The sequence below is a fragment of the Drosophila mauritiana genome, chromosome 3R, assembly GCF_004382145.1.
Source record: "Drosophila mauritiana strain mau12 chromosome 3R, ASM438214v1, whole genome shotgun sequence".
Taxonomy (NCBI): domain Eukaryota; kingdom Metazoa; phylum Arthropoda; class Insecta; order Diptera; family Drosophilidae; genus Drosophila; species Drosophila mauritiana.
The window spans coordinates 13,176,832-13,197,110 of NC_046670.1; the positions used below are offsets into that span (position 1 = coordinate 13,176,832).

Below are 20,279 nucleotides of genomic sequence, written 5' to 3' on the forward strand. Positions count from 1 at the left end.
GTGTTCCAAGGCTGAAAGTCTTGGTGCAGCCCACCTCACTTCGCCGCGGACAAGTGCAAATCTGTCCCAAGTCATTGCGTTTATTAGCCTAATTAGAAATGGCAAGTCCCCATCTAAAATTGCGGCAGGCCAGGGTGCATTACGTATGCGTAATGGTTATGTAAGACACGATCTGCCTCATCGGTCATTGTTTTATTCTCGAAATGATGGCTCATACATCTATTGAACGGCTCATTTAGTTCTTGGTTTATTGGATTTTAAAATCTTATTTATTTTTATGGTTTTCGTCTCGTCTGGTCTACTTTATGACCCTTAGATGCTATTCATTTTAAATACTTAGATACCTAGTTCTAAGTATTACTAGATATATTCCAAACCTATGCTAAAGTTTTCGTTTTAAATAGTTAATGCGTATATTTTGGGACAGTTAGTGGGCCTCGTTGCCCTTCTCCTTGTTCTTCATGCGACTGCAGTAGTAGCGGTCGCTGTTCTCGATCCAATCGCAGACATTCAGGACCGTGTGGAAGGCCGTTCCCTCCTTGCACTCGAATTCGACGGGTTTGCCATGGACACAGCGGAAGTACTGCGGGAAAGGAAATATGAAATGCGTAAGTCATCCAAATACAGAATAATACCATCTCCTTGAAGTATGCAATGCTTTTTTCAAACTACAAACTCTGAAGAACTTCTTACAATACCTTCTACATACTATTAACCCAAAACTGCTCGTATATACAAAGGTTACATATACTAACCTTTCGGCAATTAGGATGCGGTACAAAGTCACGGTTGGTACAATCAATCTCGTTGGGATCGAACTGTGGCCCCATAGGCTGCTCGGGATCAGTGGGCTCCACTGGATGAACAACTTCTTCCGGCTCCTCAGTGCTCTTTTCCGGAGAAGGAGTGGTTGTTGTGGTGGTTGTTGTCTTCTTTGGTTTTTTGGGCTTCTAAAGAAATGATATAAAATATGATATTAAGGGAAAAGATTATCTATAATTTAAGACCAGTTAATCTGTACCTTTGTGGTTGGCTTCGGAGTGCCACTGCCAACAGTTGGAACAGGACCTGGAGCGGATGTTGGGCTTACTGGACTTGAAGTTGGCTTCGGTTTTGGTTTTGGCCTCTTGGTTGTGCTCGTAGTTGGTGCCACCACCGCGCCCTCATCCGGATTTGGTGGTGTTGCTGGCGGCTTTGCCCACTCAGGCTGCAAGCGATTTAAGCTAAGTTATTAGACAATTTAATAGTTACTGAATTAGTTTTACCCTTGGTGTTGTCTGCCTTGTAGGTTCCGGAACACGATAGTTCATCATGTTATCGTACAGGATTTGCGTTAGGCCGTTCTTCCTGCCGCACATCCCATGGAAGTCGTCCATATCTATGGCCCAGGTCATGGCACCGGCGTATCCCCGCTGCTTGATGAAGTCCATCTTGATCTGAATGGATGCCTCGTTCTCGTAGCCCACCCACTGTGTGTCCTTGTAGGTGTAGGGCACCATGCCAGCGTCATCCCACTCCACCGTCCATCCCTTGGACTTGTCCATCACCTCGGTGCAAATTTCGTAGTAGGCCAAAAAGCCGCTGGCATTTGTGTAGGGACCCGGTGCTCCGCCGCCTGCCTCCTTATTGATGTAGGTGCCCATGTTGTAGTTCTTGTTCGAGTTGCTCAGCGTGAACGTCCGACCGTAGAAGGGGACACCCACCACCAGCTTGTTGGCCGGGCAGCCCATCTCCTCCCACAGCGCAAGGCCGTCGTTCTTGAATGGCGACGCTAATTAGTTTGGCACCAGAATCGAAATCCGTCCCATCCTCCCCACATGCTTTTTTTTTAACACACTTACCACATTCAGTTTTTCGTAGGCGTATTGGTCATGCTTTCGCTTATAGAGTGGACTGTGCACGTCGGCGAATCCGGCCCAGTTTCCTCGCAGGTCATAGGTCATGGCGTGAATGGCATCAAGCGCTCTGCAATAAGTCAAAGGGAATACAAGTTTCTGAATAGATATGGAGATTTTGCTAAGTTAACTTTTTCTAGCTGAATGTGCAGAAACATGGTAAGTATATTTATATATATCTAAGGGAAATAAAAATAAAGAAACATATTCAACTCACTCGCACAATTCCGGAACGTGGTAACCTTCGTTCAGCCGGAACTTGGCAACGGGCACCGCCATGGTGATTTCCCATCCGCGACCCTCGCGATCGAAGGCACGTCGCAGTTCCTGAACGAAATACAGGAACTTGTCCTTATCCCCATAGTTGCCACCGCGATCCGTGGCTCCCGGATACTCCCAGTCCAAGTCGAAACCATCGAAGTTGTACTGCTTCATGAAGCGCACCACACTGCGTATGAAACTCTGCCGGCGATCGCGAACAGCCACCATTTGTGAGTACTTGGAGCCACCTTCCGCCCAGCCACCCACTGCTATCTCCAGCTTCACATTGGGGTTGGATTTCTTCAACTGGGTAAACTTGCTGAAGCCACCCTGATCCACATCCAACTCAGGATCGATCACCAGCACATCCCAGCTCTTATCGTTTACACCAATGAAGGAGTAGATGATGTGGGTGCACAGGTCGGCGGGCACATCCTCCAATCCATAGCGACCGATTCCAGTTCGATACACGGCCCAGTTGCTGAAGTAGCAGACGACGCGGGAAGGCTGGTCACTGGCCACAGTGGCAGCTGGCCAGGAGCACAGCACTCCCAGGAGTAGGAGCGGAATATATCGGACTGAAAGGAGTTATGGTTAACAAATGGCAATGAAGAAGGTATAAATAGAACACGTTTATAAAGATATGAATTTTCTGGAAGTGCACTCCTTGAGAGTTTATGAATCAAGCAAGTAAATTGCTTATTTTAAGCACACCATCCTTGGACTTTTCAGGAATACAACAGCTTGTTGCGTTGTTTTTGTTTTCAAATAAAAGAATCGTTAAAGCCTCTCCCGTTGCCCGTTAAGACTTGTTTTGGAGATCGACGTGACGCGCATTTTAAATTGAATGTAGTTCGAGTCTCTTATCGTTCCAGTGTGTTAGGGCTTATACTTTTGGACCGGCTAAGGTTATGTGTCCATAACGCTGCACGCCTCAAGTTCATTCACCGATTTGCACTTTGTATGCACAGTGCGGCTTACCCATTTCTAAATGCTCCGACCACAAAACGACGATCGGCGAAGAATTGAATATATAACTATATATATATTATATAGTGAAATCGGGGGGAATCTCGAGACTTCTGCGTGCGACGCGCGTTTGGCGTCAAATGACAGTCGAGCTCTGGATCGGCTCGACTTTTATAGTGGGAGGCAGTCTCGAAGCACTCTTTTTTTTTTGCAGTCCGGTTCTTGGATTGCGCCTTTGTTCCTGCGTAGAGTGCGTGAGAGGTGCGATTCTCCGAAGAATCGCAACTTTACGGGAATGGTCGCGGGTAGGGGTGGGGCAAAGTGGGGCTTTTGTTTTGTTTCTGCTGACTGAGTGTGCTCAATTCCAGATCGGTTTAGCTGGTTGCTTGTCTTTCCACTTTCTTTCCGATTGTTTTGCATTCGCATTTTGTGTTACTGTCACCCCCTGCCGTTGTTTATGCTCTAGAATTACCATATATTTCAGCGCCGACAGCCCTAAAAGAAGATCCCTGTAAGTGGCCTGGATATGGTTACGCTGTGCGCATCCAGGCTTCGCTGGCCGATTATAATGGTAATGGATAGATAACTTGTGGTTTGGCTAGCAACTTTAATGTCACTTTAATGCATAAGATAGAATGAATGGAGCCTTAGGTCTAGGTCGTCAGCCGATGCGTATGTCGATGGCCAAGGGTGCCTCTTCGGTGCTGGAAGAGGTGGGTGCCAAGGTAGTCGATCTGGCGGTGCTTGTGGTTCTTATGGTGGTGGTGCTGGTGGTTCTTGTGATTGAAGAAGGCGTAACTGGAGCTGCTGGTGGTGGAGCTACGCTGCTTGAGCTGGGTTGCTTTGTAAGCTCATTGATTTCCCCTCTATTTCCTAAAAGAAATAAGTGCACTGATAAGATGTGAAGTTTAAAAGGATTGGTAAGTATAATGTGTACTCTCATTATATATTGAATCTTTTTACGATATAAACTAAATAAAGCTTTAAGACCACATAGTTGAATACTCTTGATGAGTAAATGGTTCAGATACATGAACTAAGTATGTTGACATTGTCATTAAAATTAAAACAAACACTTCGCGCCCTATTTATATTTAGCCTATTATATTTAGCCTAAAAACATGACAAACATTGTTATCAGAGAGATAGGAAAAGAAAGCTGTAGACCAACTTAAAAAATAAACAAGTAAATGAGTAGTAATTTCTTTCAATACTTGGCGAAATACCTGTTTTACTACTACGACCCGAACTACTTTAAATATTTACCAAAACACACTAGTTTCAAAAATATTACTTTTTTGTACAACAAGAACACTTACTTTCAAAAGGCTCCAGTGGCGCTTCAAATGGACGCTGGTGCTCCTCGTAGTCCGGTGGTCCAAAGGCATTTGGAAACGGTTGGAAGTCATGTGGCTCGAATCTGTGGTGGTGACCATGGGGAGGTGGTCCACCATGCTCAAATCCAAACCCGAATCCGCCAGGGTGATGGCAGTCCGGACCCGGAAAATGGCGATCCCAGTGCCGCTTGTGGTGCCTGTGCCCATGGTAATTGCCGTCCTCATGATGGCGACGATGCCGATTGTGTTGGACGTGGACCTGGCTAGCAACGGGCGCCGATTCCTCGGCCAATAAATCGTCACTGGTGAAGGCACTGAAAACCGGAGCAAAATAACAGAGGAAAAAAAACCAGGTGAAGTGAAGAGAAAATACGGGACTAACAGATACGGATACTGACGCATTCTCGATGCCTGGGAACGGAGCAGCCTGGAGGAGCTGCAGACTCTGGGTGCTTATCACAGCGAACAGCGCCAGCTGGTTGAAATATGCGATTGAAATGGGGTTCAGTTGGGCTTGGGGCTATCAATTTACGGTCTCTGGACTTACACGGGCGGCAACTGAGGCTAACATACTGCTATTGTGGATTCCTTGGACAACTGCACCACCACTTTAGCCGTATATCTTTCGTGGAACGTTTCGCTTGAACCTCGCTCTTTAGCCGCACAAAATCGACTAAATCTCGCGGTACGAGTCACTTTATTCCGCACAATTAATACTTGGACAATGTCGCATGTCGGGATTTTTTATCTGCTGCTCCCTTAGTCACTCAGATTTTGAGTTACTTTTGCGCGCATCATTGCCGCTCAACGCTATAAACCTGATCGGTTAATGATAATTCAGGTTTTTCATACCCCCAACCAATTTACATACATAAGCCACCGCGTTCATAGGTCGATTGTTTCTTGAGCATATTGTAATTAGTCGGGCCTGCAATGGCCCGATGTTGGTCCGGAATAGCTGCTAACGTACTTTAATTGCCAGTTAATGTGACAAAATGTTGTTAATTTTGCGGTCGTCGTTGAATTGAACCCCATTGAGTAGTGCGTTGTGCGGCAGTGCGAAAACCTCACAGATTAACGTACTTGTTAGCAAATACACTTGGAAAAATATTTGTATAATAATTACTAACTTGTGAAGCAAGCATAATTTACGTATATAATAAATTGAAATATAACAAAAAGATATATATACTAAAAAGCTGGCCTATACTATATAAATATAATATTTATAATAATAATAATAAAATATTTATAAAAATATTAATAAATCTAAATTTTCATCCTAAAACTCTAATTTTCCTTGCTGGAAAATCTGACATGAGAGTCATCTAATTTTGCCAACTTTTTTAGTGTATTAATTATAGCCCATCCAAATTTGGCTATCACTGAACCACTTGTGGGCGATCCACTGAGCCACAAGAGTCACGATTATGCTAATGTGATATCGGGCTGTGATAAGACTCTTTTAGAAAGTTATCGAATGCTCCACATTTCGCCCGATACGTCTATGAACACTCCCACGCCCGTAGTGCCCAGCTTTTACGTCGATTTCTGGGTCTATTTGTCATTCCAGAGGCGTCGGTCCGGAATACAAATCAAAGTAAATATTTAATGTTGGACTCATTGTGATTCACGGCGTTGGAGACTCCGCCCCTTAGCATTGATCTTGAATTTAGCCGGCAATTGGCAGCGAGATTCGTCATAAGGCTGGGCATTAAGTGACCAGTCGAGTTCCTGTTCCGTAAAACCTTCGTGATGTTACAATGGAAACAATGGCGCACTTGAATTTTCAACTATAATCTTTATTGATAACATTTCTCGGTCGCAGTTTATCGTCTCTTCAACTCTTATCATATTATGACGTACAGTTTGTATGTATGTATATGTTTATGTATATCTCTATATATATATTTATGCAATAAATATTTGTTGAGTGTGTTCTTGTTATATAATGTTTTGCCCTCCCACTTTCGTTTTTCGTGGAGGTATGCGTGCCTATATGCCTGGTGCAGTAGCAATTATAAGCCGACATTCTACATATCTGACAGTATCTATATGTATATATATATATATACTTTGACTTTGCTTAACTTCTTCTGTGGGTGCGCAAACTTAGGGGAAAACTTGAGAGCAAATAATTTACATACACACATCCATATAGCACCGCGAAATGTACAAACAACTTGTGTGGAATCATTGGGAACTTAGCGATAATGATAAAAAGAACTTTAAACCATACGTAGCAAATAGATAATAACAACTAAAAGCTAAGAACTTAAAATATACTTTTGTACAATTTTGCAGGGATCGTTTTCGTCTAGATTATATAGTACTCTCTATTAACATTTTTACGTCGTTGTTCATTCGGGTTAGTACGTTTATTATTAATATGTATAATTGTGAATAGAGCTATGCGAATTTTTCAATAACTTTTGAAGTTTTCATAGACATTAAATTCAACCAGCGATTGCGTATAATTTTATCCATTGACTTGTATTGCAATTTCATTTTTTAAAAACATTCATCAACATGATCAAATATTTGACTTCAACCGCTTTCCTTTTAATTGCCTGGCTAATTGACCTACATTTAAATAATTATGTGTACGTTTGTGTATATTAATAGCATTATGCTCGTTTAAATATGTATAGCTTTAAATTAATATATGCATGTCGTAATTCAGCGTTGCCTTTTATATGTTCTCGTTTCAATACAATTCAATTATATTTCCTCAGTTGTGTGTATTCATATTAATCCATTATTTATAATTGTGATAGGTACGTTTGGGAAAATGCTGCGAAGGTTCAAAGTGCATTGAGTGCGCTGTGCGTTCTGTCGGATACTCATAGTTATTCCAGAGTTCCTGCCCTATAGGTATGATGTTATCGGGTTCGGACTGGAGTCCCCCTAGCTAAACTAACTTTGATGCCACTGCTGTTGATATTCTGCTGACTGATCTTAAAAACTTGTTCATATCAAATGCGATAATATTGGCTCCAAAAGTGGTTCAATTAATGCAACTGCTGCTTGGTTGGTTGGTATTTTCATTTGTTTGTTCCATTGTAGAGAAAATGCGCTACTCTCGAAAAGTCCGTTTCAAAAGTCTTTGAAGTTATTGTATTAGTTGTCGTGAATGAGTTTTGACCTGTCACTCCTCTACCTTTGTAAGCCCTTCAGGAACGTATTTGATTCGCCTCAACTCCGATTTAAATCAGTTATTGCTGACCCTATACCCAAATCGAATTTCCTACAGTTCAAGAACGCTCGCTAATTGTGTGTAATTGATATCGTTTAAATGACTTGTAACACGCTTACAGTGATATGTTGAATCTTTGATTTCCATATTGTATATGTTGTATATATATAATAATATGCTTAGTATCATTTACGCAATAACAATCGTCACGCAAAAATTCGTTTCTTTTATATTTAACCCCGCCATCTGACTTTCGATCTTTCGTAGTCCTTTCGCAACATATACATACGAGTATATGTATATAACGCCCCCCTCCCCAAAAAACTCAGTCACATTTAAGAATTGATACGTTTTTCGGTTAAAATTGTTAGCAAATTTCCTAGTTTGATTTTCAAGATAAATGCAGCGGATATTGTGCCTGAATAGTATAATTCGCTAATCGGAGTTAGTTAATTAGTTGACGTTGTCGATCGTGTTTAGCTGTAAAAGTTGTCGCGTTGCTGGAATATCGGCAGTGGTTCACTTGGTGACTCCGATCGGTTTTCGTCCTCTTGGTTCGATCTTTCGGCCGCCTTTGACATGGCTTTCTCTGTGGGTCGAAAAAAGAGTCAAAGGGTTAGTTACCATGTTTAAAATATACATTTTCTTAGACCAAAAACCTTCCCAAGCGTGCTGTAAAAGTTTGAGTATGAAAAGGAGTACACCGATAACCATTTGGAAGTATATATCGTATATCGTGTGTGTGTGTCGGATTTGTGTCCTTTTTTTGGAAACTTTGTTGTTTGGTAGTGTGTGTTGTCTGCTACTCCTGTCTTAGCTGTTTTCTTGGTGCTTTGAGCTTATACTTACTCGATTTATCGCTTCTTGACTCTTATTGGCAACTTTTATACGCATGTTAGGCAGTGCAGTAATTTAGTTTGGAAACTTAGCCATTTGCATTTGAAATTAATTTTAAAACTTTTGCAAACAATTCAAGACACAATTTTGAAACCTTTAAATTCAAATTTTATAGTTCTAAATTCTTTATTGGTAATTTAATAAAAGTTGAGTCCTCTGCTATTACTGCTCTAACTTTATATGACTTTTTTCTCTTATTAATGATTGAAATTTTGATTATATACTATTATTATTATTATTATTGAATTGAACTTGTTATTCCTTAATTTCCAATATAGTTGCACTTTGTTGACATAATTAAAATCTGTGCTCAGTTTGGTGATTAGCTATTTTTTGTGAAATTTTTGGTGTATGGTAAGTTTGCATGTTTGTGATTTAGTGGATTAGTGTTAGAGTGCATTATCATTTACAGCTTATATGGTATACAATTATATTTATGGCGTGCAGGTTAATTATTTTGGCCAATATATTTGATATCTAGGCTAAGCAGAGTTTTGGGCGTGATTACATATTGCCTGGAAGCTACTCGATTACGGTTTATTTATGGATATGGTATAATCAAGATGTGTACAAACCTGGACTTACGTAATCGTATATCTGTTGTTGTTCTTGTTGTTCTTGTGCTTGTTGTTGTTGTACTTGTTCTTGTTGCTATTGCGTTGCAGTTTATTCTTGTTGTCGTTTTTCTCTATTTTTTCTGTATTTTTTAGTATTCTTGTTGTGAATTGTTGCGTTTGATTTGGGTGAGTTTTTTATGTGAGTTTAGCATGCTGTAAATCTCAACTTCGCGTGTGTTCTTGTTTGCTGTTATTTGCTGTAGTTACTGTATAGTAGTTAGGTGTATCGTACTAGGTATGCATATATATGTTTGGTATGTTTCGAACAACAAACTCATTTACCGCGTATCGTTATGCAAACCCTCTCAGATTGGCAAAAAAACACAACGTGAACAAAAGTTAAATGCAATGCATTGGTATGTAAAACACAAAAGGTGAACAGAAACAACTCGACAGGCTACTTGCAAATTAGTTGTGACTAGTGGGATTTCCTAGAAAAATATGCAAAACAAACAAATAAACATGTAGAATTAAACGAATGCAAAAATTATACAATTATAATAGGAACGTAAATTGTGTGTTAGTTTTATAATAAATATATACCTTCCTAGGGCCTTTCAACCTCAACAACATACAAAATGATCTCTTAAATAAATATGGTCTAATACGAATTATTCACTTTAAATTGATTATTGAAATATTTATTTAATTCAAATTTGAAATTCCTGAGAATTCTCAGCTTGATATGCTTTCTGGGTCGGCTAACACTGCGTATGCGCAATATGTGAAATATGCAATCTTGCGGAAGTTCATAGAACTCTCATCGATGGTTACTTAATTTATGATTAATTATACATAATCTGGTCGGGTGCAGATGCGAATGCATGAGAGGGCAATGTGGGCCACAGGTTTTGAGATGTATGATTGACTGTTGAGAGTGTCTAGATTGTGTGGTTGGAGGTGTGTCATTGTGAGAAGGGGTTATGAACTTTGGACGACGCCGGTGATTAGCACGCAATGAGGTGGGGGGCATGATCATTGAGTTCTTATGCGAACGGGGGCTTAACGCTTTAGATTAGATGGTATGCATATGATATGTTTTATCATTAATCATCTAGAAATCAGAAAGAGTTGAAAGAAGATACATATATAGAGATTAGAAGAGCATAGAGTTGACAGTTTGAAATGGATGGGTTTTCTGGCATGGTTAGATTACACTGAATAAACGCTTAGGTATATATATACATATAGATAATTAACGCAAGGGTCTATATGTTCGATTTCGAGAGAGCATATTAGTAAGAACATAAACATGGAACATAAACTCAACTTGCAAGGCATTGCGTATACGTTCGGATTGGGGCTTTATTTTCGGATATCGATTGGAACTTAACACAAGGGTTATCATCTGGTAGGAGACCTAAATGCATTCCAGGTTGACTCTACTTACCGGCCACGATCTTGCTGACTTGCATCACCTGTTGGGCCAGGATTTGGTTGAGTTGCAGCAGGTGCTCGCGCTGCTTCTTCTCGGCGTTGATTTTGCTCGGGGGCAGACTCTCGTTTTCCTAAAGGAATTTATATTGAGTTACTTTATATGGATGTATATGAGCTGAGTGTGGGAGGCTTACATTGCTGCTAATGGGCGCCTCGGCCAGCATTTTCTTGATGGACTCGACCTTCTCTTGACGACGCTTCTTTTCCTCCGGCGACAGTTCGGGCGTCTATTTAAATTTAAATAGATTAATAAATTGTGTTAAAAAAACTAGTAAATAATTTCTTACTGTTTCCGGTATGTAACGCTCGGGTATGACTATTTTGTTCGGTGCCAGCAGCAAGTTGTCTATGGTGTTCTCGGATATCTTTTCTCCCTGTCCCAAAGCAGAACGAACGACATCAGGAGCATTCATTCGTGGTCGCAGGGCCACCTCCATGTCCAAGTCATCGCGAGCTCGCCAGTTGGTGTTCTAAAAAAGGATAAATTAGTAGTTAATATAAGTCGTCATATTCTCTCCTTATCATTCCCTTACATTTCGATTCATATCGTTTTCGGCCTGCACCTTTTCCATGGCTTTCTGATTGACATTGTTTGGCGCTGTGTAGTGTCGCCTCTTCTCCCTTGGAACCGCTCTGCGATGCTTGTGGTGCGGTGGCACCTTCTCCACCACCTTCTCGGTGTCCTCCGATGCCGAGCCGGCGGACATTTCGTTGATGATCTGGCGGGCAGCCACGCTCTGGAACACTGGCTCCGGACTGATGTCCGTAAGGCTCTTGTTGAGGCTCTGCAGTGAATCGGTCTTGGTCCGAAGGGCCACACGGGCGCTGTCCCTCGAGGGATTCGCCTGCTGCTGCAGCTGCTTAGCGAAATAGGCATTGGCCAGTGGGTTAAGGTGCTCGCGCTGCTCCCTTTGCTGATGATTGTGGTGGTGTCCATTGCTCTGAGGTGCCGGTGGTGGCGGCGGCTGATGCTCGTAGTTGCTGTTCCGATCGTAATCGTAACCACCATTATAGTGGTGACCATTCTGCTTGCCACCATTCAGATGACGACTGTGCCTTTGTTTTGGGGGCTCACTGTAGTTTCGGGGCAATGACTTGGATCGACTGTGGTGCCCGTTGGTCATCTGTTCTTCCAAGTTTTGAGCGTACAGCTGCTGTTCCCTCTGCTGTTGGGCATATTGCTCCTCCTCCAGGACCTGATCCAGATTCTGAATGGAGTTGCTTAGACCCCGTTCGCTGCGATCACGATTCCGACGTTCAGACTCTCGCTTCACAATCCTCACCGTCTTAATCTCCTGCTTCTCCAGGCCCAGGGCGAATGGATTGCTGTCCAGGAAACCATCACTGTCCACTCCACTCATCTCGATGGCATCGCTACTGCCATTGTATCGATTGTAGTCACTCAGCTTGGTCGAACTATTTGTGTCCACATAGAGGGGAGTGGATAGGTTCAAAGTGGAATCATTCAACTGCTGGCGGGATCCGCATCGTAGCATATTAGCATCCAAATCGGTTTCGGTCCAACTAGTGGAGTTGCTTCGCTTCTTCAAACTGCCATTGGTGGAACCACCGCCGTTCATCTCCTTGTTGCCAATCTCCTGGTACAACCTGGTCGAGTTCTCCGTCAGCTGGCGAACTGCGGAGCTGAGTTCGTGCCGCTGTCTTTGCATATCGCCCACCAGGGACTGCACTCGTTCCAATTCCGAGGCCAAAACGGCAGCAGTTTGGTCACCATTGATGTGAGAGCCATCACCGTTCATTCCATTGGTGGATCCTCGAACGGCTTGTACCTTCTGGCGAAGAAGGAGTAACTCCTGCTCCAGACGAGCATTGCCCGCCACTGTCTGCTCCAGTTTCTGCAAGGTAGGATTACGGATTAATTGGTTGGCTCTCGGGTTACGAGAATGGCACATGCAGCAGAGCCACAAACACGAGAAGTCTTTTGCATTAATCCTATCAATTGAGCTTTAGTAATCACTAGTTGAATAAAAGACTATCCTTGCTATATAAAAAACGTTATACCTCGATTTCAATTCATTTCATTTGTGTTAGCTTTACTTAAATTGCTGCCTGAGTAATAAACTTATTCTGTTACATATATATTTATTACGCACATCAATCCCTTATTGGCAAAACATTTTCATTTTAAATGTAATGAATTTTTATTTATTTAACTAAGCACATGTAAAATTTCGAATGAAAAACTTGTTGATTAAAACGGTTTTATATAAATTTGTTTCATATTCAGGCTCAGCAAAAGGTAGGTGGGCAAAAAAAGTAAATACTTTTGATATTGATTTTGACTGCAACAACATTGTTTTGCTAGCAAAAATTTACTCTTTCAACTTTGGAATTTAATTAAAATTCTGCCTCTCTCTACCTATTCTTTACATATATATTTTCATGAACTCCTGTTTATAATTTAATCCTGGTAAAATTAGTTTTTGGTTAGTTACATAAGCGACATGCGAAGCTCAAGCAGACAAATAACACGCAGTGGTGGACACAAAATGCAAAAAACTTCTACTAGGCACCTTGGATACCTTAGAGTTCTCGGCCAGAAGCTGATGAACCCGCGACAGCTCGCGCTCCAGGATGTGCTGCTGCTTCTTGGCCGCCTCCAGGGCCATGGGCGTGGCATTGCTGTCGTGGATGCGAGCCCTCAATCCTCCCAAGGCTCGCTCGAGGTCCTCCTTGTCCCGCTGCAAGCTCTGCAAGGTGCCCGACTCCTCCTGCAGCAGCTGATCCAGTTGGTAGAGCTCACGCACCTTGGCCTAAATATTTCAAATATATGTATTCATATATAAACTCTACTTTTGTTTTAAGTGTGCTTAATAAATACTTTAAAATAAGGGAAATATTCATACCTGCAACTCTGCCTGATTGGGACTGAGGCGCTCCCACTGCTGCTGCTCCTCTTGCAGCATTTGCTGCTCCTGCATCCGCTGATTGAACTCCAGGCGATCCAGTGTGGCTGGTTGGACCCTGCCGTTTGCATCATTGCGATACAGCGAGCCCAACTTGACCATGTTGTCCACCAAATTGACCAGCGGCTTGCTCTTCTCGTAGTGCCGCTCCAGGTCCAAAAGGTGCTGCTTCAAGTAGTCCAAACGCTGGATACTCTCGGCTCTGGTCAAACCCTCGGCACTTCGCAGGCGATTCTGTGAAGGATTACAGATTTTCATTGTTAGTGGGGCTACTTAAAATAACATTTTAAACAGTAAGATGGTCTTAAAATAGATTTAGTCACAGAACCAGCACCAGAAGTTAGCCAAAACCTCCCGAAGATAAACATAAAATGCACTTGTTTATCCACCTGAACATCGTGAATATCGCTGCAGCACTGCTCGATGGCCCTGGCAGTCTGACTACTCTGTCTCCTCAACTGAATCAGCAAAAGGACCAGCTCCTCGTGGGTGCGACTCAGCAAATCCCCGGCCGAGACATCCAAGTTCTGTGGGTTGTGTAAACATATTTTAGCTTTCGTTTGTTCCTGTCCCCAATGTAACACAATGCGAAGCAATAACTCGCATTGTTATCAATTTATTAAATGATTACCGACAAATGTAAATTATTTCAAAATTGGGCGAAGCATTTCATTGAGTTTCATATTTCATGCTCTCGTAACATTTTAATTGTATGGACAATAGGTTCAAGACTGCTTACTTACAGAATCGAGGAAAATATGTTAAACTTTGGAAAGATTCTGAAATGCGTTTAAGTTTTAACCCGACATGAACTCACCCTGATCTGACTGCTTGTCTCGCGTTCGAGCATATCGATTTCCGCCCTACTTCCGGTGCGCCGCATCCGGAACTGCTGATGATTTTGGGGCGTGGATGTGGCCAGTCCAGATCCGTTGGCGGCATACAGACCGCGATCCGTGAGCACCGTGTTCTTGGCGTACTTAGTCTCCGCCGCTCCGCCATAGTAGGGGGCAAAAGCGGACTCCTGATGGACATCCGAGGGATCCGGCTTCACCGTCAGATTTCCCACCGGCAGATTGTTCACATTGCGCACGGAAATCGAGGCTATAAGGTCACAGAGATTTGATTAGGAAAATGAGGTAATTTCAGTTGGTCGAGTGGATTGGGGATTGGGCTTAAAATAGTTTCTATGCGTGCGCGAAATATTTAGGAAAGCAATCAGTAATCGGTTAGCGAATGCCCAGCAGTTGTACGGAATATTTAATTTGGATTTGTAATTGGTGGTGGCTCTGTGTTGTTCTAATTTTTGTATAATTTTTCCGGGTGGCTGGGGTATGGAAATATCTACGGATGTTTAGCATATATTTTATCTGTATCTGCAGCTGCTGGCTCTTGTGTGGCTATTTGTAGCTTCCCAAATAGTTAACTATCTATGGATTTGTTCAACTTTACAGATGTGAGTGCATGGGTGAGAATGTGAGTGAGTGGCGAATATATTTACAAGCGCTTCAATGACTTAATGAGATAAGTGGGTTGGATAAATAAGTATAAGTTTGCTTACCAGTTGATTAATTAAACAAAACAACATAACACAACAATAATGACAACAACAACAACAACAGCAACAGTGACAGTCAACAAAACAAATAGAGCACTATCTAACTGAAAATTATGACGGGCAAACAGAGTGACATAAAATATTTTGGAGAGTGCAAAATCAAAAGTTGCAAAATTGCAAAATGCAAAGCTAAAATTGAAACTACGGAAATGATTGCACACATATATTTTTCGGGGCGGAAACGAAGGGGTTGCATTTTCCGCGGTGGTAGCCTCACTAATTATTGTTGTTCGCTCTTGACTTTTTGCCCGTCGCCATGGGATTGCCATTGGCATCGTCCATGGAACTATTGTTCAACTGCTGGACGATGGAGCGCACACTGCTGGTGAGGGGCAGGTGGGCGGAGCTAGCTCCTGTAGCCTCCACTCCGCTGTGGTTGCTCTTCATTAGGCCACTGGACATGGCATCCCACTGACGGATGGTCTCGCGATCCAGTTCGTTTGATTTGTGTGACAAATTCGAGGCGGTCTCCTCCCGCAGGACCTCGTAGACATCGGAATCCGTTTGGTCCTGGTCGTGGGAGGAGGACGTAGTGTCCATCAGTTGCACATAGACGTCATGCTCGTTGCTTACGTGCGGATGCTGGCGCGGCTTTAAGCTGTCATTCACATAGGTCACCTCGCGGCTCAGTTTTGCCTTGGGCGTACTAGAAATTGGCGGAGCAGCCGTAATCCTGTCCAGATCGTCCAAGGATCTGGCATGCCGCTGGGACACCCGACGCAAGCTCTCCCGCCACAGGGCATCCTCCTCCCAGAGCAGCTCGCCACCTAAAACTGAAAGGTTGGTATGGACATTATTCGACGTGGTCTTGCCAGCCTCCTCCGTGTTTTCACCAGCACCATCTTCGTTAGGATTGCCATCATCCGACGGATTGCTACCACCAATCGTTTTACGAGCGAGATTTGTGTTTTTAGTAGTTGTGAGATATGAATGGACCACCGGGTTTAGTGCACCACCACTGCTACCACTGCCCTCCATCTCTGCCGGCAGATCCACGGATTTGTTCAGCTTGAGATTCTTGTTGCTCAGCTTCTCGTTGTTGTCCTTCTGCCCACAATAGATGTTCTTGCTATCGATGGCCTGATCCTTGTCCACCAGTGCGTCCACATTGAACTGATGCCGATCGATGGGATTGTGTATGTGAGCAATGTTAAGCCCATGGGCATGGATATCCCGCTGATTATTCAAGGGCGGAGGTGCCGGTAGCTCGGAGTAGTAATAAGGAGCCGACTGGGTGGATATATTGCTGTTATTGCGACTGTGGATAATCCGTAATGCTGTTGCTCCAGCTTCACCCAACTGCTGAATTGAGTCCGTGGAGGAGAGAAAGTGTATGTTACCATAGAAATGCTGCTCCTCGTCCTCGGCATTTCGGAATGTTTTTGGTGGCTTGATGAGATTGGTCAGGATGTCGGCTCCGGCTGCCGCATTGGCATCATTCAGCAAGTGACTGGTGGGCGTGGCCTGACCGGTGGACAGGTGCAAATGACTCAGGTAGGTGTCCAATTCATGACTACTCAGGGTTTCCTCAAACTGTTCGCTCAACGACTCAATCTCACTGATGGATTCTTGGGAAAGCGGTCTCCTCGAACGCTGGCGATCCAATTCGGAGTCCGATCTCTGGCGGAATTCTACGGACTCATTTTCACTGCTTAAGGGCAACGAATTATTGCTGGTACACCTCTGCTGTTGTCCCCTCCTGCGATATAGATCCAAATCCGAGGATGTGCGGGAACTTGTATCGGTCAGCTGGCAACTATAGTTGGAGTCGGATAATGTCCTGGCGTGATGTTGCTGCGGCGGTGCGGCTGGAACCAATAATCTCTGCGGTGTCATCCGCACCTTGGTGAAATGGTCAGGCAGGGAGAGACGACTACTTTTCAGAGTAGGACTGGGCACAGCTTTCGGCAGATTCAGGGACGTATTGCTGGCATGCATCTTGGGCAATTGCTCGTACGATAGATTCACTTTGCCATTGCTGTCCTTTCTTTTCACAGTATCATAGTGCTCGGAGGAGAAGATCTCCTCCGTTTTCAGCTCCTCCATGGGCGGTGGTGAAGCGGGAATGGGTGGTGGTGGTAATATCTCACTATCCGAACTCTCTGCATAATTGTTGAGGGGCGTTGAGGCTCCCAAGTAGTAAGAAGCTGGCCTAAATGTATCCGATAAACTGAAACGTGACCTGGAGCGCAGTTTCTTAGCCTCTAACTGCTGTCGGCTGCTCTCGTCATCCGCATCCGAGCTATCGCTGGCCAAGGCCAGGGCACTCTTGGTCGGCTTAAGGATATCGGGCATGTCCTTGCCCTGTCGCTTCTTGGTCTTCTTCTTCAGGGTTTCAGTGCCCGATTTCTTGCCCTTCTTTAAAGTGGAACGGCCCGAAGAGCAGTGGGCCTCCTCGGTGGCTGGCACTGCGGATGATGCCTTAACCCCTGCCAGTTCCATGTAGACAGGCTCCGTTTTGGTGGTCACCTTGAAGGCACTGCAACTGGTGCTGGCCAGACACATTATCTCGTAGTTGCTTCTGCAATCCTCGTCCTGTATGCCCTTTGTCATCTCTACATAGTGATTCTCCTCCTCCTCCTCGGCATACGTCGCGGAAACTAAGGTCAGGACACCCGGCTGACCCAGTTCCACTTTCTTGGGCGTCATGGGCAGATAGTGACTCTCGTCGAATTGCTGGTCCGTGGGTGTGATGGGCTCGTTAACATATATCTGCTGCAGTTCCCGCTCCTGTGCCAGTTCCTGGGACTCTACTGTCTCGACGACAGCTTCATCCTCATCATCCTGAGCCAGAGCTTCATCTATATCATCATCTGTGTACTCCTCGCAAGCCGTGCTGTCATCCTCATCCTCCTCTTCTTCCTCCACCTCCTGCTCCATCTCGCTTGATTCTAATTTCTGGTCTTCTATATCCTTTGCAGCCTCCATATCCTCCTCGCCTGGAATGGGTTTACTTTCCGCTGTTGGTGTCAGGTCCTCCTCTTCGTTTTCCTGTTGGTGCTTCTGCTGGTCCTGCTGTTCCTTGAACAGCTTCAGTTGCATTAGCATGGGCGTCTCCTCGGGATCGGTAATGGCTGCATTGCTGTGAGGGATTTTACTTTCGGGGATTGGCTTGCCAAACTCCATGTTCTCGTAGTTGCTAACCAGCTTATTGTTGTACACAGGCACATAATTGGCATTCTGAGGCGACTTGGGTGCTGTTTTCTTTGGCAGAATGGGTACGGGCTCAGCCTCAACGTTCTCCTGCTCCTCATCCCCTTGCTTCTGCTCCTCCTCATTTTCCATCGCCTTGGGCAATTGCAATCTGAGCTTTGGCCGCTCTTCCAAATGTTTGGGTTGCACCTGAATAATGCGGGTTTTGCTGGCCTCGTGCACTTTTAAAATGGGCTTTAGTTGGAATTTCGTTTTGGTTGATGATGGTGTTGATGACGACGATGGTGTCGCCTCTGTATCTGTTTGGTTGGGAGTCTCTAGATTTTTGCTACTACCAAGATTTGTGATTGCTAACGCTGCTGTTGTTGTTGCCACTATTGCCTGTGATGTCGTTGCTTTAGTTGTTGTTTTTGACGATGACCTTCCTGCCGTCGCATTATACAAGTTATCATCATCCACAGTCCCAGCTGCGATTCAATTCGTTTCGATAAGTGCGAATCGATATTGTTAATTTTTTGTTGGCGAGTATCGAGTTTCGGTATCGATCATTGTTTTACATTTACAGCATTTACAAATTGAGATATTTTGTTTAAGAGTTACCAAATTCAACGTATACACAACGAATTATTTATAAATGTTTGTATGGAAAAGAAGAAATATATAAAACACATTTGTATATCTTGCTGGTTGGTATGTAATTAAAATCAATCAAATGGGTGGTCGATTGCGCTATGAGCCCAGATTGAGTTTGAGTTTTATTTGTTTTTGCTTATTTATTGTTTTTGGGTTTTAGTGCAAAGTTTACAGCGGCATTTAGTAGTGGAAATACCAAGCACCCGGTTGTCATGATGGAAAAACGAATATGTATATATATGTATATATGTATATGAATGAAACAAATCCGAAACGAAACTACGCCAAAAATGTTTACTAAACCCATGAAAGATAGAGATTTCCAAAAAACAAAAGGGAGAGATAGATTTATGGACTACAGAAATATTGGTTTTTCGTTTTACGCTCCTTTTTCCATCGGATAAAGGCAAATGGAAGAATGTGTGTGTACTTTTGATTTTAGTTTTCGGCCAACCATTTTAAACTGGCCAGAATTTCGGTTCATGTGTTGCCTACTTTTTGGCAGCATTGCTAAATTAATTACTCGCTACTTTTCAATTTGCTTCTGAATTTTGCTTTTGTGTGGGTGTGGAGTTCTGTGTACATGCCTATGTATTTGTATTTGCATTCGTGTGCGCACGGCAGGAAGGTTTCGAGTTTCGACATAAATTGCTTTCTGTTGTGTACATTCAAATTAACCATATTTATTAAAACATAAAACAACCACACAAAAAATTGTAATACACACATGTATTAACTACATGAAGCTTTTAATTGTTTAGTCTGGCGTCTGAACATGATAAATTAGCATTGAAATGGTTAAGGCTTATAAATAGTTAATGGTCAGAGTTTGGAGCAAAATGTGGCCTGTCAAGGCCAGATGAGGTCCTTTATTTATAGATTTCTAAAGTCCTTAAGCGGAAGGGCAACGCAGTTGCAACTGCAACAAAGTAACTTGCGATGACTACAAAGTAAAGGAAAAAGCAGACATCTCAAGGTCTCAAGACTTCAAAACATGCAACTAACTGAAAGCGAAAGCCAAGTCGCCAAGTAAAATTAAAAGTATAAATATAAAAATAAAAAAACAAAACAAAGTGAGGTACGCAGAACAGGGCAGCACGGTTAGCAACAGCTACAGATACTGATAAATAAAAAGATACAGCTATGGATACGATACGATACTGATGCAAACAGAGATACATACTACGTTTATGCGCGCGCATTAAATGCCAACAAAAATGCAGTCAGCTGAACAAATATAATTAACCAAAACTACAGAATTGTTATTTTTCAATTGCATTATTTTTAATGCAAAATAAATATGGCCCTAGGAAAATTGGCTTTGAATTGCATAATTAAA

General features: G+C 43.1%; 3 protein-coding genes across 15 annotated transcripts in view; all 3 read right to left on the reverse strand.

Annotated features, from left to right (window-relative positions):
• Nucleotides 1-242: 242 nt before the first annotated feature.
• Nucleotides 243-3,265, reverse strand: LOC117144793 (endochitinase). The gene is made up of 7 exons (XM_033310169.1): nucleotides 3,138-3,265; nucleotides 2,113-2,734; nucleotides 1,842-1,965; nucleotides 1,266-1,757; nucleotides 1,022-1,207; nucleotides 756-950; nucleotides 243-583 (listed from the first exon to the last, which is right to left on the reverse strand). The coding sequence occupies exons 1-7, from the start codon at nucleotides 3,139-3,141 to the stop codon at nucleotides 428-430; spliced, it is 1,779 nt and encodes a 592-aa protein (XP_033166060.1). The 5' UTR covers nucleotides 3,142-3,265; the 3' UTR covers nucleotides 243-427.
• A 447-nt stretch (nucleotides 3,266-3,712) lies between these two features.
• LOC117144794 (forkhead box protein B2) lies at nucleotides 3,713-5,140 on the reverse strand. The gene is made up of 4 exons (XM_033310170.1): nucleotides 5,010-5,140; nucleotides 4,861-4,937; nucleotides 4,445-4,776; nucleotides 3,713-3,998 (listed from the first exon to the last, which is right to left on the reverse strand). Exons 1-4 carry the CDS (start codon nucleotides 5,031-5,033, stop codon nucleotides 3,787-3,789), a joined length of 645 nt encoding a protein of 214 aa, XP_033166061.1. The 5' UTR covers nucleotides 5,034-5,140; the 3' UTR covers nucleotides 3,713-3,786.
• Nucleotides 5,141-6,243: 1,103 nt separating this feature from the next.
• Nucleotides 6,244-20,279, reverse strand: part of LOC117144791 — a 49,386-nt gene continuing 35,350 nt past the window's right edge. For 3 of the 13 annotated variants that reach the window (XR_004459660.1, XR_004459659.1, XR_004459658.1), the window contains 2 exons: nucleotides 15,098-18,774; nucleotides 14,552-14,640 (listed from right to left, as the gene is read on the reverse strand). Coding sequence is in view for 8 of the 13 variants with exons in the window: in XM_033310168.1 (XP_033166059.1) it covers nucleotides 9,581-9,603; nucleotides 10,563-10,680; nucleotides 10,744-10,836; nucleotides 10,897-11,079; nucleotides 11,143-12,465; nucleotides 13,153-13,383; nucleotides 13,477-13,770; nucleotides 14,354-14,640; nucleotides 15,403-18,774 (5,924 nt within the window). In the remaining 5 variants the exon portion in view is untranslated. Of the gene's footprint in view, nucleotides 8,248-9,130; nucleotides 9,604-9,663; nucleotides 10,227-10,562; nucleotides 10,681-10,743; nucleotides 10,837-10,896; nucleotides 11,080-11,142; nucleotides 12,466-13,143; nucleotides 13,384-13,476; nucleotides 13,771-13,925; nucleotides 14,064-14,353; nucleotides 14,641-15,097; nucleotides 18,775-20,279 lie in introns of those variants that run through there. The other 10 variants (XR_004459661.1, XM_033310161.1, XM_033310160.1 and 7 more) reach the window with 10 other exon arrangements.

Excerpts from the sequence above, each read along its gene's own strand:
- LOC117144794 (XM_033310170.1), bottom strand. The coding sequence starts at position 5,033 with ATGTTAGCCTCAGTTGCCGCCCGT. Across the intron at positions 4,777-4,860 it reads TTCCCAGGCATCGAGAATGC|TGCCTTCACCAGTGACGATT; the intron begins GTCAGTATCCGT and ends TCCGGTTTTCAG. Across the intron at positions 3,999-4,444 it reads GCCACTGGAGCCTTTTGAAA|GAAATAGAGGGGAAATCAAT; the intron begins GTAAGTGTTCTT and ends TATTTCTTTTAG.
- LOC117144793 (XM_033310169.1), bottom strand. Across the intron at positions 1,758-1,841 it reads CCTACGAAAAACTGAATGTG|AACGACGGCCTTGCGCTGTG; the intron begins GTAAGTGTGTTA and ends TCGCCATTCAAG. Across the intron at positions 584-755 it reads CGCATCCTAATTGCCGAAAG|TACTTCCGCTGTGTCCATGG; the intron begins GTTAGTATATGT and ends CCTTTCCCGCAG.